Here is a 14787-nt window from a genome sequence, read left to right on the forward strand (position 1 = left end):
AGCCTCAAGTTTAGGGGCCAGTGAAGGCTCCTGTCCCCTGGATCGACAACTCTGGGAGATATTCTCAGTGCTTCTCAGAAATCCAGTGGAATCCAGCTCCAACTGTTTCTACCTTCTACGGCTTACCCTCTCCACTATCTCATTCCTGTATACCAGGATCAGGACCAACCACTCTGCTTTGGGGGGATCCCAATGTCATAGAATCCCTAGGGAATCCTTGTACAAGGAGGAATCAAACAGACCCAAAGGTGAAGCCAGACTGTAGTTTAATGTGAGAAAGTATCTCCTCAATGGTCATAACTGTTGCATGCAATATTGTAAGTGCCTGATTTAAGTACTCCCTTCTTCCCATTTGTAAGCTAAGTATGAAGTTATGGAGCACAGCAGTCTTGTTCTCTAGCGTCCACTGAGCTCAATACCCAGCATATTGCAGGGACTCGACAAATGTTTGTTGAATGACTGAATGATCTAACAGTGGAATGGATTTTTGGAATGAGGGCCACAGGTAAATCAGGAGAAAATCCTCTGCAGGGACTAGATGTCTATCTTTTTAAATGTCATTAAATGGCCTTCACTTCTTCATATCAAATTATTAAGAATGTATAAGAAATAAAGTCAAAAGTTCTCCATCTGTTAATTCACAAAATGGCTACGTGAGTTTACATATCCTTTCCCGCAGTTAAAAATAGTTTGGTTGGCATATCTTCCTGGTTTTTACTCTTACAGCTGAAATTATTGGTAGAACATCTTAGATTACTGTTTATTCCTCAGAAAGGTCAGGATGGCTCTGCTGGTGTGAGGAACCAGGCATCAGGAGGAAAAGGGAGATCACAGCCCATGCGCTTTTCTGCCCACACTCTGCTGTACTGTAAGGCCACACAACACTCCAGGGCTCCCGAGACTAGGGTGGTGGGCACCGCTTCCCATGGTCCACAGACCTGCACTTGATCTAATCTCCTGGCCTGTGACACCAGCGTCACCAGCTGCTCCGGGCGCTGTGGCAGCAGGAGATCTGTCGTCATGCCAGTTACGTGCCCTTGCTTTCCCCTTCCTCTGTGGCCATTAACAGACAAAATTCAGTTAGAGTTAAAATACTGATCCTGAGTCTTGCATGGGATCTAATCAAAGAACTCAGGGGTTTAATAAGACTCCCTCCGAGAAGCCAAGGGGGCTGAGTCACTGGACTGTAAAATGTGGGCTGGATGACCGCTGTGTGGACACAGCGAGACTTCTTTAGTCCTGACCTATGAACTGGGCCAGGCTGCTCTTGATGCCTCTTCTTCCACTAAAACTCCAAGACTGTACCCCATGAAAGCTTTGCTTCTCGCCCCTTCTAATGAGCAGAGAACTCACTGGCAATGAAGGGATTAGTGAGCTCAGTTCAAGAAAATAGGCCTCTAACAAGTCTTAAGATCCTTAAGCTTTGCCCACTGAGAACTCATTCCCCAAGAAGCCATTGCCGACACTACGTACTTTACAGACTGCCTGCTCTCGCTGGTCACAGACCAGAGGCGCATGAATGACTGAGGGCAAAAGAACAATTTATGATAGCACAATGTTCTCACTTGTGCCGATGAGTGATACCATCTTCACTGAAAGTTGAGCCAAGTGATGCTAAGAGTGGCTTAGTAACTGACCAGATCACTTTGCCCGGCAAGGACCAGAGTCAGTATGATCCAGGACGACCTGGCTCTACCTGCCCCGTGCTTTCCGCTATAGTAAGTTGTTTCTGAATAATCTACCAGTTTAAGGGGGAGAAGATCAAAAGGACTTGCTCTCTGCAGACTGTCTGGTAAAGAAAACCACACTCCTGACAACACAACAACCTGCAAAGGGATCGTCAAATAAACTGTCATTAAGTGTCTCTGCCCATCAGTGCTTTAAATTCCCTACATGTACTGGTAGGGAATGCACTTTACAATGCTCTCCTTAAATAAAGGCCCTTATTTGGCCTTACTGATCAAAATTTTATTTTATTTTATGTTATTTTGGGAGGCAGCAAAGTTTATTGAGGGACAGTACAAAGCTCCCAAAGAGGGAGGGGACCTAGAGGGTTGCCCTAAAATTTTTAAACCTCTATATCCTTAGCGCACTTCTGGGAACTTACAAAAGAGCAAACTGTCTGTGTGTGCAAACATTACTGCAGGTTTGTAAGGGCCAAACACCAGACACAATGCAAACGTGCACTATGAACAGGCTGATGGATGACACCGGACGGCAGGCAACACCAGCCTTTCACAGAATGAGGTGGCTCTGTGTGTGCTACAGTGACAGAATCTCGAGGATGTCAGTTAAAGGAGCACCCTGCAGGAAATGTATGATCCCTTTCGTGGACTTTTGAGAAATAAGCTTTAAGGAAAGGGGATTCTGGAGGGCAACAGGGGTTGGAGATAATTAACTCCTCATTTTATTCTTTTCAATAATATTTAAATTTCCTAAACATATGCTCACATTATATTTTTTAATGTAAACAAAGTTTAACTGGGTTGTGGAATCACAGGCCATTTTTTTTTCTTCTTTTCTATGTCTCTAGATTAAAAAAAATAGTATTGCTTTTTTTTTTTTTTTTTTTTTTAAAAGATTTTATTTATTCACTTAACAGACAGAGATCACAAGTAGGCAGAGAGGCAGGCAGAGAGAGAGGGGAAGCAGGCTCCCCGCCGAGCAGAGAGCCCGATGCGGGGCTCGATCCCAGGACCCTGAGATCATGACCTGAGCCGAAGGCAGAGGCTTTAACCGTCTGAGCCACCCAGGCGCCCCAATAGTATTGCTTTTTGAAGGCATCGAGCTTTCGCTTATTATCTGGCAGAAACAATAGGCCTTTGTGATGTGTCACCACTGCCTGACCACTGAGCACATAAACGGCAAACACCTCCCTAACCATCCCAAGTAAGAGGAGATAAATTCAAGCTCTTCCTCAGAGCGCTCCTGGGTAAACTGGGGACCAGAGGGAAGCCGCTGGCTCCAGGAGGGGGCGCTCTCCAGAGGGCAGAGTGGTGAGCAGTCGGCAGTCATCCTGGGTGAACGTTCTTTTCCTGGCTCAGAAATATTTTACTTCTTTAAAGTACTGTTTCTAAATGGATGTCAGAGTGAAACGCTTAGCTCCGCGCCTGACCTTTCTGGGAAAAAGTTATCTACGACTGCCTGCTTCTGGAGAGACAACGGCCGCTCTCTGTTTTTAGCTGAGTAAAAGGCTACAGACACCCATTAAACTTCCACCAGCCACTGGGGCTTGAGATGTGTGAATGCCTTCCACCTCGATCCCCAATGTGAAACCTGCTTTCCTCTTAACTTAGGTTACCAAGAGCACCCATTTCTTGACATTTTCATCTCAGGACAAAAAGAATACAAACGCTCAAAAGGTGATGAATGTAACACAGCGAACCTAATTGTAATAAGGAGTAACTCCCAACTATTTTTAGGTTACTACATTTTCCTTTCTTTTCTTTTTTAGGATTTTAAGTAATCTTTACCCCCAATGTGGGATTCGAACTCACAACCCCAAGATCAAGATCAAGAGTCACATGCTCCACTGACTGAGCCAGCTAGGTGATGAGTGCATTTCAAAAGTGTAGTATGAGAGAATATGGCACAAAAATTTAGAACAAATGAAAAACCAACAATTATAATAAGGTCTGTGTGTTTATAATAATGTCTTAATCATTCCTTATTAATTTATGTACATCAATGTCTACAAAGCGTTCTGAGAAATCTTTTCATGTTTACACATGGTGAATTTCTTTAAAGACAGTGGGGGAAAATGGGTGAAATTATTTAAAATAAGGGAAAAGAAAAGATAAAGGTGGAAGATAGAAGATAGTAGAGCTGGCAGTAAAGGAGAGTATTCAAGAAAATGAGAAAGGTGGGTAGTATGAATGTGAGGAGAAATGGGTAATGGAAAAATTAAAGCAAGGACTGAGCATGTAATAAACTGATAAAAAAATACAGACGACTGAGAAACGTATTATTCCCAGGTGCTAGTCTTTTTATTCTAGAACAAGGGAAGGTAAAAGGAGAATCAACAAAACCTAAAATAAATTAGAATCAATGCCAAAGAGACTTGAGACATGTGTGGAAAACACACCCTATTCCTATCAACCCACAGCGGCTCCCTTGTGCATCCTGGCCAACAGGAGGCAAGGATGGCATGCTTCCTGTCCTCATGCTGCAGGTTCAAGGTCCCAGACCCAAGGAGCGGTCATGGTGGTGCTGATCCACATGAGTCATACCTGATCGGCAAGCCATTCCCGCATCGGACATGAAGTGCTTCCACTCCTTCCTGCCATACTCCTCTGCCAGCACCTCGGGAGCCATCATCTTCGTGCCATGGCTCGCCCTGGTTTGGGGAGATGGGGTACAATGCTCATTAATGCCTCCTCTGAATTACCCCTCCCTCTGGCCTTGCTATGGGTGGTCCCCCCGAAAATGAACCCAGTTTTCTTTTTTTCCATTTTCAACTACATGATTTCCTCCTTTAGGGCTCTAGAAGGCGTTTCCTTAAGTTCTTTGTTCATTTCATCCACCAACTGGCAATTAAGTGATCAGGAGCAATTCACTCTAAGGTCCGGCCTGTGCTAGCTGCTCTGGACCTATAATATCTAAACTATTTCTCTGGAAGAAAAACTCTTTCCTGAGAAGTTATTGTTTAACTCTGAGGATAAAGGTAGTCTAACTGGAATGATCAGAAAACAACAGCAGAGACTGGGTGGCAGCCGCGGGGAGAACCGATGGGGGAAGGAGGGGGGAAGCAATAGGGTGAGAACAAATGGAAAAATCAAAATGGGCTCCTTTCTATAAGGGGACAATGCTTTAGAAAGCTGCATGTAAAGATGGAGGGATCTGGAGTAGAACATAGGATGAGACAAGGAATCTGCTCTGTTGGAGGAAAGCAGGCATCAGGGAGATGAGCTAGTGAATCCAGGGGAAAATGCCTGGAGGGGGTCAGACCTCAGGGGAGGGACGTTGAGAGGGAAGACAGACAGACATAACAATAAAAGAAAGAACCCAAACTGTAGAATGCTTTACATTCTTTGAACTAAGACTGATGACAGCTAAGCACACTGTAAGAATCTGTTGGTTGAGTTAAAGGTCACGGTCAAAACTGCATGGAGTATGTACACATACATACATATAAATGTATACATATGTACAGAAGTTCTAGCCCTAGTTGCCCAAGGCAAGAAACGTGCAAACAAATAACAAAGTAATAAGAGGTGAGGCCACACCAGCTCTAGTCATCTGAACCCTAGGACAAGGTCTAGGTACAGTATGAGTTTGTACTGTGCAGAAAGAATGATGTATCAGAAGGAAGAGTATGGGGGCGCCTGGGTGGCTCAGTGGGTTGGGCCGCTGCCTTCGGCTCAGGTCGTGATCTCAGGGTCCTGGGATCAAGTCCCGCATCGGGCTTTCTGCTCGGCGGGGAGCCTGCTTCTCTCTCTCTCTCTCTGTCTACTTGTGATCTCTTTCTGTCAAATAAATAAATAAAATCTTTAAAAAAAAAAAAAAAAAAGAAGGAAGAGTATGTACCAGGGATAATCTGTGCTGAGTGTTCTTTCCTTCAACTCTGATCATGTTAATATAAATAACAAATCGCACAGTCGTGACCATGTTGACTTGCCTCTACTATTGGTCTTGGGGGCAGAAACAGATGCCCGCTCCCTCGCACCCCCTGTAAGGCTCAGAGAAACGGTGGCAGCAGCTTCTCAACTGCCGGTCCTGCTCTTCAATATTCAAAGTGCCCCGTGCACACTGAGGGGAGGGAAGGAGAGGGAGTCAGCACTGAGTGTGAAAAATGGAGACCGATGAAGGTTGGAACCGACTAGAAAAACTTCCAGAAGGAGCTGAAATACAACATCAGTCCTGCACCCAGGAGACAAATTTGGATAAACAGAGAGAGGAGGAGAGATGTGCATAGACCACTAACCCCTACCCAACATCCATTTTCTCCTTTTTCCTTAATAAAAAGAAATCTAGGGGCGCCTGGGTGGCTCAGTGGGTTAAAGCCTCTGCCTTCGGCTCAGGTCATGATCTCAGAGTCCTGGGATCGAGTCCCACATCGGGCTCTCTGCTCAGCAGGGAGCCTGCTTCCTCCTCTCTCTCTGCCTGCTTCTCTGCCTACTTGTAATCTCTGCCTGTCAAATAAATAAATAAAATCTTAAAAATAAATAAATAAATAAATAAATAAAAATAAAAAGAATCATAGTTCCAGGCAACTATGTACTTATCTAACACAACATAATCCCCAGACTCTTTTGCAGGAGGCGTGGGCAATGAGATGAAGCAAATTATTAAAATTCTACTGGAGTTCCTACAAATATTTCTGGTGAGCTAAATTTAAGAGCTAGACTTTTAAGTCCAATGCTATCAGAACTGTATTTAAATCGTTCAAACAATTCATACAAAGAAACATAGGCACACGATCTATCATCTGATTGGTAAAAATAATAACCTTATTTAATCCGTACCTTAACGATCAAATGCTGTATAAAGTGTCCCGGAAAAAAAGTTCTGACTTCACAGCTAAATTTTATTACCTGAGCACAGTGCCATTATCTGCAAGTTTAATGAAATTCCCATCTTCCAGATCCAATGCCAAGCCCTTGCAACTAAAACAGAAAAGTCTGATTACCAATCAGTTCATAGATTCAGCTAACCTAAGGAATAATAATCTATATTTTCAAAAAGTTACAATGCTAAAAAGGGATTCTTCCACCCACATGAATGATATGTTAGTCAAACAAATAAAAATAGCCAAGAATCCTAAAATGAAGTACCATCCACAGAGCAAAGGAAACTGTCATGAGGGAAACTGAAATAGAGCGTGTTTAGGTTGTAAAATCCTTACGCTTTTAAAAAAGAAGAATCTAAAACTTAAGGAGAACAAAAAAAGGGACTCCATCGTATGTCTCTGTTGAAATGTACAAAATGTTTTTCATTAAATAAGACACATGCGCATGCCCAAATTTATAGACCGCCAGATATAGCCAGGGTCTCTCCTATACTCTTCAGAAATTGCCTCCATTGAGGTCAGGTTATAAAAACTTGCCCCCTGGGCAGGGCATATTATTGAAAACCACTAAAACAAAGTCAAATACTAAGTTTTAGGTTCCTCACTGTAAAAGACTTGCGGGATTTGGGGAGAAAAGTGGGGACAGATTCATTATTGTGAATAGTAAAAGCAAGGAGGTATAATGGCCACCAAATACCAAGAGAACTAAACAAAAAATGACGTGGTACTTTAGAAGGCTTACTGACTCTGGTTCATAGTAAATTTCCAGAGTCAGTGGTTTTATATAGCAAAATATTTGTTTCTTCTTTTTAGAAAAGGGATACATCAAAAAGGACTAGCCAAATATTGCAGAAATATATAATAGATAAACATCATTGCTCTAGAATTAATTCTGCATGTGTTTCTATGTGTTTTAGGATTATTATTAATTTTCAACTGAGCAATGTTTAAGTGTAGGATTTTTATTTTGTTGTTTAGATGAGGAAGAGGGATAAAACAAGCCTTGGGAAGTGAAAAAACCTAACCTAGGAAAGGAGGAAGCAGTAAGAGTCTTAGACATAGTAATGTCTATTCAGATTATAGAAAACCCAATGTTCCAGTTCACACACTTATTCAAAACATGATGATTCTTCCTCTTCTATGGTTCTGCATTTGAAAGGCAATCAAGCAAACTTTTTTTTAATGAAAAAATGTAAATTTTAGAGACAGTTCTTAATAACCTCTGAAACTTAAGACAAACTTCAGCCATATACAAGTACCAAATTAGTGAATAAGCTTTTAGCTAATTTACATATTTAATTAAACAAATCTAATTTAAAGCAGAAAAGGCTTTGATTTATGAAACATAAAACTTTTAATACAGAAGGCATTTTTGTCCTTTGATTCAGTTTCACATTTCAATTTATGTCTCCACAGAAAAGGAAGCACTAAAGTTTATTCAGCAATATTTGAGAATCAGAGGGAATAGGAAGACCTTAAAAAAAAAAGAACTTACCAGAAATCCCAATCCTCTGGAGTCACAGTCAGCAATTCCTTGTCATACCCTTTCTCCTTGACCAGGAATTGAGCAAAGCTATTATAAATGAGCTATAAATAAGAAAAAGGAATAAATATAAAACTCGCTATTCATTCCTAATTTCACAGACCTGAAAACCTACTGGAGTTACTCATGGGGCAGATGGGAGAGAAATCTAACTGTGAAGTTCTGCAGTTTAATCCCCCTTTAATGCAATCAATTTATCCACCGCTGAGAGGCCCAGGTAGCTACTGTGTCTTTTCATAGTGCAGAATTAGACCACCAGTATACAATTTCATAACCAAGGACAATGCTCAGTCTTACTCCTGAATTCTAAGGGTTGGAGATCATTAAGACTTGACAAAGCTTTATAAACTTATTTAACAGATCACCACGATGATAAACTTATTGACTACTCTATCATTCCATCTATCCTCAGCCCATCCTTAGTGGATGGTGTTTATGGGGCACTGTTCTTCCCCAGTTCATAGATCATTCTCCCATGAATAAAGGACATCAAACTTGTCACTAAGTTGTTTTAGTTTTGTCACTGACACAGGGGAGTCTCAAAGGGAAATACACACGGGAACCAGGCAGATGACCTGAAGGAAGAATCAAGGGGCTTCCATCAGATACAGGAAATATCTCTTATATCTCCGCCATAGGGAAAACTGAGGGAAAAGGACAAAGGAAACTTCTAGAGATAAGTACAAAGATAAACGGATCTTCTGATTTCTCAACGACAAAATCCCAAGTGTTTGAGTGATGTGTCTTATTTTTTTTCTAAAGGGTTGGCTCAAATTTTTAGAGAACTGTGTATCCCAAGCGAAAAGTAGGCAAAAGGTAGACAAAGGTCCACAGTGGCCCTACCCCATTCTCCTTCAAACAGTGTTCTTAAGTCAGCATCAGATGCACTTGAACCTGAATCTGAACGCTGGCCTGGGGTCAGAATGAGCAGTGACCAAGATGATACTCGAGCAACTTGACCCTTCTACTCTACGTGAACCCATAACCTCTTTGCCAGCATGAGGTGGCACAAGGGCGGAGAGGGTAGAGACACAGCGAAAGGGACGGAAGAAGGCCTCCCTGAGGTAACCATGCTTACACTGACCCCTGCAAGCTGTAACAGTTAGCTGGGTGAATCCAGAGGGAGGGAGCACGCCAAGTCCAGAAACCCAGAGGCCCGAACATGCCTGGGTTTGGGTGCGAGCATCAGGAGATGAGTGCAGAGAAATCAAAAGCTCCCTGTCAAATAGAGCTGTTCTCTGTCCTGAAGCTAATTAAAATCACTCACTATACATGTACTCCCATGCAATGCAGTGTGACACTGAACCAGGTCAACTGTTAATAGCTCACATTATGTCAACAGGATATATCAACACTTCCCACCCCTGGCGGTGATTCAGAACCATAGTGACAGATCTTAAAACCTCCCAGAAATTTCAGGCCTACAGGCTAGGGTGGGGTCCAGGTCAGGATTCCTGAAGCCCAGAGATGACTGAAAATCACTGGCTTTCCATGTTCTGTGGATTTTTGTTCAATCATAAAAAAAAGAAATGAAATAAAACATGTACTGGGTCACTCTGAGGTCCAGAGTACTGTGGACAATAAAAATACACATCATGATCCTCCCTCGCAGGAGACCAGTGCTATGGGATTAACAAATGTAAAGTGCTTTAGAGCAGTGCCTTCATACAAGTAAATTCAATTTAAGTATTTGCTTTTATTATCAGTCTTATACTGGATATATATATACATATATATGTATATATACCTCCCTGATAAGTACCGTCTGCCCATTTCCATGGTAATAAATATCCCCACCATGGCCACTTTCAAGCTACCAATGGTTACTGACACCATTAATCTCGCCTCTGGTCGAGGCACTTTATTCAGTCCTGGACTTTCTCACCCTTTGGCAATCCTGATAAAGATACGGGCATGCGATTCCAATGAGGTCGGAAACCTTCCTAAGACAAAGGAGCCCTTTCCAGAAGGGCTGCCAACAGGGGCGTCCACAGCTGTGCTCCTCACCTCGTGGAGAAGTTTCTATAATAGGAGAGAATGAGGTCAACGTGCTGGGAGAACGAGAGAATAGTGGTGCTGAGAAAAATAAGGGAGTCTGTGCCTCTGAAACGTGTCCTAGTCCTGATGCCTTGGTTCTTGGACCTTTTTCTATTTTGTTGGGTCACCTCAGAAACCTTGATGGCACAGGGCCTCCACGGGCAGCCCCCTTCCTCTCTCAAACTTCGGGGTCACTGACTCACTCGCAGTCTCCCGTGACTAGTAACACACACCACACAGCAGCTGCACACTGGTGTCCTGTAAGTTATATGCAGATCACAAATCAGGTTTGATTCCCGCTTCACAGTGCCAGATAAAATATGAAATACCTAGCTGAATCTGATTTTCAGATAAACAACAATGAATTTTTTAGGATAAGCACATCCCCTGCAGAACAAGCATCTGATAAAAATGTTTTTGTTATTTGAAATCCAAATTGAACTGGGTGCTTTGTTTTTTTCTTTGCTAAATCTGTCTCACAACCCTACAATCCTGCTGTTTGAAAATGAGCTAATGTTTAAAAATTCGGAGACTTCAGACACAAGGTCAGATTTCTTTCTTTCTTTTTCTTTTTTTTTTAAACAAGTTCAGATATCTAACTTACCTTAAAAGAATCAGCTCTTTTAAGAGACTGAGCCCCTACTTCCTCATGGCACATAGATGTTGGCAAAAGTTGAGTGTGGTTGTGTCTTCAGAAGGCAAACCCACTCTCCTAGCTGTCCCAGGTCCCACCCCCACTCCCACATGGGGCTTAACTGCTAGCCCCATCCACTTCCGAGTCTGCAACCCCCGGAGAGCACAGGGGTCATCATTTCTAGGATGGCTTTCCTGAGTCCCCAGGTGTAGCAACACACCCAGTCCCACCTTTGCACACACTCTGCACTTATTAAATGCCTATGACACTCATGGGAGAGGCCCTCACAGTGTTCCACGATGCAGTCACCACTGACTTCTCCAACATCTTCTGCCATTCCCTGTCTGGTGCTGGATACCTGCACTTCCCAGAGTTCTCTTCGCTGGGTCTTTACCCAGGCTGTATTTGCTCTGTCCAAAGTGCTCCCCCCTGCCTCCTCCCTGCCAGCTTTAACTCCTGTGTTAGTACCCAGCTCAAGCACCAGTCACTTCAGACAGCTCCTCTAGGCTTTGTGGCACATATAAAGCCAAGCGGTGGAAACAGAAGCCCGCTAGCAGGACAATCCTGGATAAGCTACTTATCCTTTTTGTGCCTCCTTATCCTCATCTCCAAACGACTGTGACAAAGCAACAATCTTACAAAGTTTTGTAAAGACCTAACCAGCTCAATTAAACTGAATGCTTATTAGAATAGTGACTGTGCCATATTCAGTTATTAAAATATCTTTTTTATTCAGTCATTCCACAATTACTGACTGAACCCATTTTATGCCAAGCACTCAGTTCAGCACACAGAACACACAAGAAACTGCCAGAGATTCTAATGTCAGGGAGACATGACTCTAGAATCAAGGGGAAGATTCCAATAGGTTAAGAGGAAATTTTAAGCTGTGTGTAAGTGCTTTCAGAAATTAAGGGTTTTATGGAAAATTGGAGGTGGGATGGGAAGGAAAGGGTAAACTTTAGGGGATAGGGGAAAGCTTTCCAAAAGGAATGCTATTTCAGATGATATCTGACAGAGGAGTTGGTGTGGTGGAGGGAAGGCCTCCAGGAATGATACTGCCCTCACTACAGGGGGCCAAAACCAACTAGGCATCATCTTTACTCAGTACAACAGCCACTTGGAAAGCCTGTGTCTATCTCTGTATTCAGTTCTATTATGGTGCTCAGCAAGCACACTGCTGGCATTTCACAGAAGATTTCTGAGCCAAAGAGGATCACACCTAACACACTAGGTTACTTTCAATCTTTAAGCCTCCCTTATATTAGAGGGAGGTTTGTAGAAAAGAATCCTTGTCCTTGAGGATCTTGCATGCTGAGACGTGACCTGCACACAGGCACAAAATGGGTTTTAACATGAGTGGTTTAACAATATTTCCTTCAGGTGAAGGTGGCCACAGAGGAGATGCAAGAAAACTCGCATTTTCCAGGAGGGAACCTGAAAGGCACGTGCGGAAGGAAAATATGAATCAAAGGTCTAGAAAAAGTAGTAGCCGAAGATCAAAAAGAAAAGCCTTCTCAACTTTCAGTATGACCAAGGAAACACCGGTATAGAAGGAAAGCAGAAAAGTGTAACACCTTTTTTATTTTTTAGCATCTGTGCATAGATAGCACATGAGCAATTCAGACGCTGGGTTTTGACCACTGACAGATACCTGAACCTCGGGTTGGAGCACTGACCTCACCGCGAAGAGGAGCAGCACTGGCTAATGTCTGTACCAGAGGCCCTGAGCTCTAACCATAAATGGCGAGGCTTAAAAATGGTTTGGATGGTAACCATAAAAGCACTTGTATGGGTCAGACACTGCTCTACGCATTATACATCTATTACTCCTCACTTAATTCTTGCAACCTTTTGCCGTAAATCCGATTATTTGTGTCATTTTTGTAAATGGGGAAACTGAGGATTGAAAAAAAAGTAACTTGCCCAAGGTCACAGAGCTAATAATGGAGACGCTGGTGCCCTAGGCCAGGCAGTCTGGGCGTGGAGCCCTGCTCTGAACACAATGCTCCTAGCCAGCTCTTTTAGAAGGCTTTGATGCTTAGATCTTTGACTAAAAAAATTCCTGTTGATTTCTTACATCAGTCCGTATGAAACCAAAGGAACGGGGGAGGAAAGGCAATTCACCTGAGGGTGTGGAATCAGACATACTTCACTCCCCCTTCTTTCCAAAGGTCTGGGAGAACCCCAGCTTAGTAGGCTGTTGTTAGGATTAGAACTTATTCAAAGTGGGCATGGTGCACGTAGGAAGTGGGCAGTAAAGGTTCATTTTTGTCTCTTGGTAGAAGGCAAAATAGGGGCTACAATTCTAATGACTTCTCGGCTAGCGTTCCTTCCCACACACCACGCAATCTCTCCCTGACTGCAGTGTTTAAGAACTGACAGGTGGTCGCACAGACACGAAAAGGAAAAATGCACACCCGGAAAATACAAGCCCAGGTGGCTGTACTGGAGCGCCGCTGGCGCCCAGAATGACCAGCAGCGAAGATCCAAGGCCAGGGATCTGCAGAAGACACCCCCAGTTCCCCTGGCCCCGCCCCGCCTTCTGTCCCTGGAACCGCTTCTCCTGGCCGGTTCTGCACTGTTCGCCCCTCCGCCCCTTCTCCTCCCCACGGCTCTCTCAAAGTTGGCTTACAGCTGGGCACAGCAAGCCAGTGTGGAGCGCACCGGCAGGGCCCCGGGGCTGCACACTTCCGCCCGGCCTCGCGGTGGGAGGCCGAGTTCTGCGCAGGGGCGTGGCGGCCGCAGGCCCCCGGCAGCGCTCGCCGCCCTGAGCCCCGAGGGAAGTCCGGCCCCGGCCGCCATGGAGGTGCCCGCCGTGCGCCCCGGGCAGCCCGCGCCACTCACCAGGGCGCTCTCGGGCAGGTTGTAGCGACACAGAGTGTGGTCCAGGTCGAAGCCGACCACGTCGCAGGCGGCCAGGGAGAAGTGCTGAGCCATGGCTGCGCTGGAAGCACTGGAGAGCGCCTCGGGCGCCGGGAGGGTGCGAGGAGCCCGCGGACGGGACGCTGCGGGACGCTGCGGGGATGGGACCGGACGGGACCGGGGCGGGGCGGGGCGGGGCGGGGCGGGGCTGCGGCCACCCCCGGGACGCAGCGCGTCGGCCTCCAGCCCTTCCCGCGCCCGCGAGCGCCGCCCCCGGCCACGCTTCTCCCCGCCTCTCGCGCGGCCCGCCTGCCCGCGCCGCCCCCGCAGCTTCGGCGCCCTGCGGCCCGCCGCCGCCCCGCACCGCGGTCGCGAAGGCGGGAGAGCCGGGAGCCCCTCCACCTCTGCTGGAGCAGGGGGTGCAGGTGAGTCCCCGTGGACACAAAACCTTTGCCAAAATTAACCGGGGCTCCCCGTCGTTTTCAAGGTGCCACAGAAAACAGGACACTGTAAAGTTAGACCCGACCCTTTGCTCTTGTGCGGAGTAAGGTAAGATTATGGCGACAATTCTATTCACGAATATCCTCTGATACAATTAGCCTAGAATTGGGGAGATATCGTTGCCCACGTGCTCTCTAAGGTTTGAATATTTCGTTGCTTCCTAAGTTGTTAAAAGACCTTTCACTATCTCCCCTTCTGGAGTGCATTAGAAAATAAATTTATTAGAAGTTGAAGGACCATTTTTGCAAAATGACGCTGATTAAAGGAATCAACGTTGGCTATTTTTGTTACTTGATTATCTTATTTTTTTATTAGGATGAATTTTTCTGTGAAAGGACAGCAGAAAGTTGATAGAACATGCCACAGGGCAGAAAACTTTCTGCAAACAGATGGCTTTAAGATTTATAGAGCACAGGGGCGCCTGGGTGGCTCAGTGGGTTAAGCCGCTGCCTTCGGCTCAGGTCATGATCTCAGGGTCTTGGGATCGAGCCCTGCATCGGGCTCTCTGCTCAGCAAGGAGCCTGCTTCCTCCTCTCTCTCTGCCTGCCTCTCTGCCTGCTTGTGATCTCTGTCTGTCAAATACATAAATAAAATTAAAAAAAAAAAGATTTATAGAGCACAAAATGGTTCGACAATAATCTGAATTCTCTCACGGACTGTGTATAGCTAGTATTACTTTAGATGTATAGGAGAAAAGTT

At 44.8% G+C, this 14787-nt stretch overlaps 1 protein-coding gene across 1 annotated transcript in view; it reads right to left on the minus strand.

Moving 5' to 3' along the window:
• LOC111158216 (5'-nucleotidase domain containing 1) overlaps positions 1 to 13752 on the minus strand; it is a 135290-nt gene extending 121538 nt beyond the window's left edge. The window contains exons 1-4 of the mRNA XM_022520133.1: positions 13570 to 13752; positions 8004 to 8095; positions 6534 to 6605; positions 4230 to 4336 (exon numbers count right to left, since the gene is read on the minus strand). Coding sequence (XP_022375841.1) covers positions 4230 to 4336; positions 6534 to 6605; positions 8004 to 8095; positions 13570 to 13662 — 364 coding nt within the window. The 5' untranslated portion in view covers positions 13663 to 13752. The remainder of the gene's footprint in view (positions 1 to 4229; positions 4337 to 6533; positions 6606 to 8003; positions 8096 to 13569) is intronic.
• Between the last annotated feature and the right edge of the window lie 1035 nt (positions 13753 to 14787).

Source organism: Enhydra lutris, unplaced genomic scaffold (assembly GCF_002288905.1).
Source record: "Enhydra lutris kenyoni isolate GAN:26980312 unplaced genomic scaffold, ASM228890v2 scaffoldscaffold58, whole genome shotgun sequence".
Classification (NCBI taxonomy): Eukaryota; Metazoa; Chordata; class Mammalia; order Carnivora; family Mustelidae; genus Enhydra; species Enhydra lutris.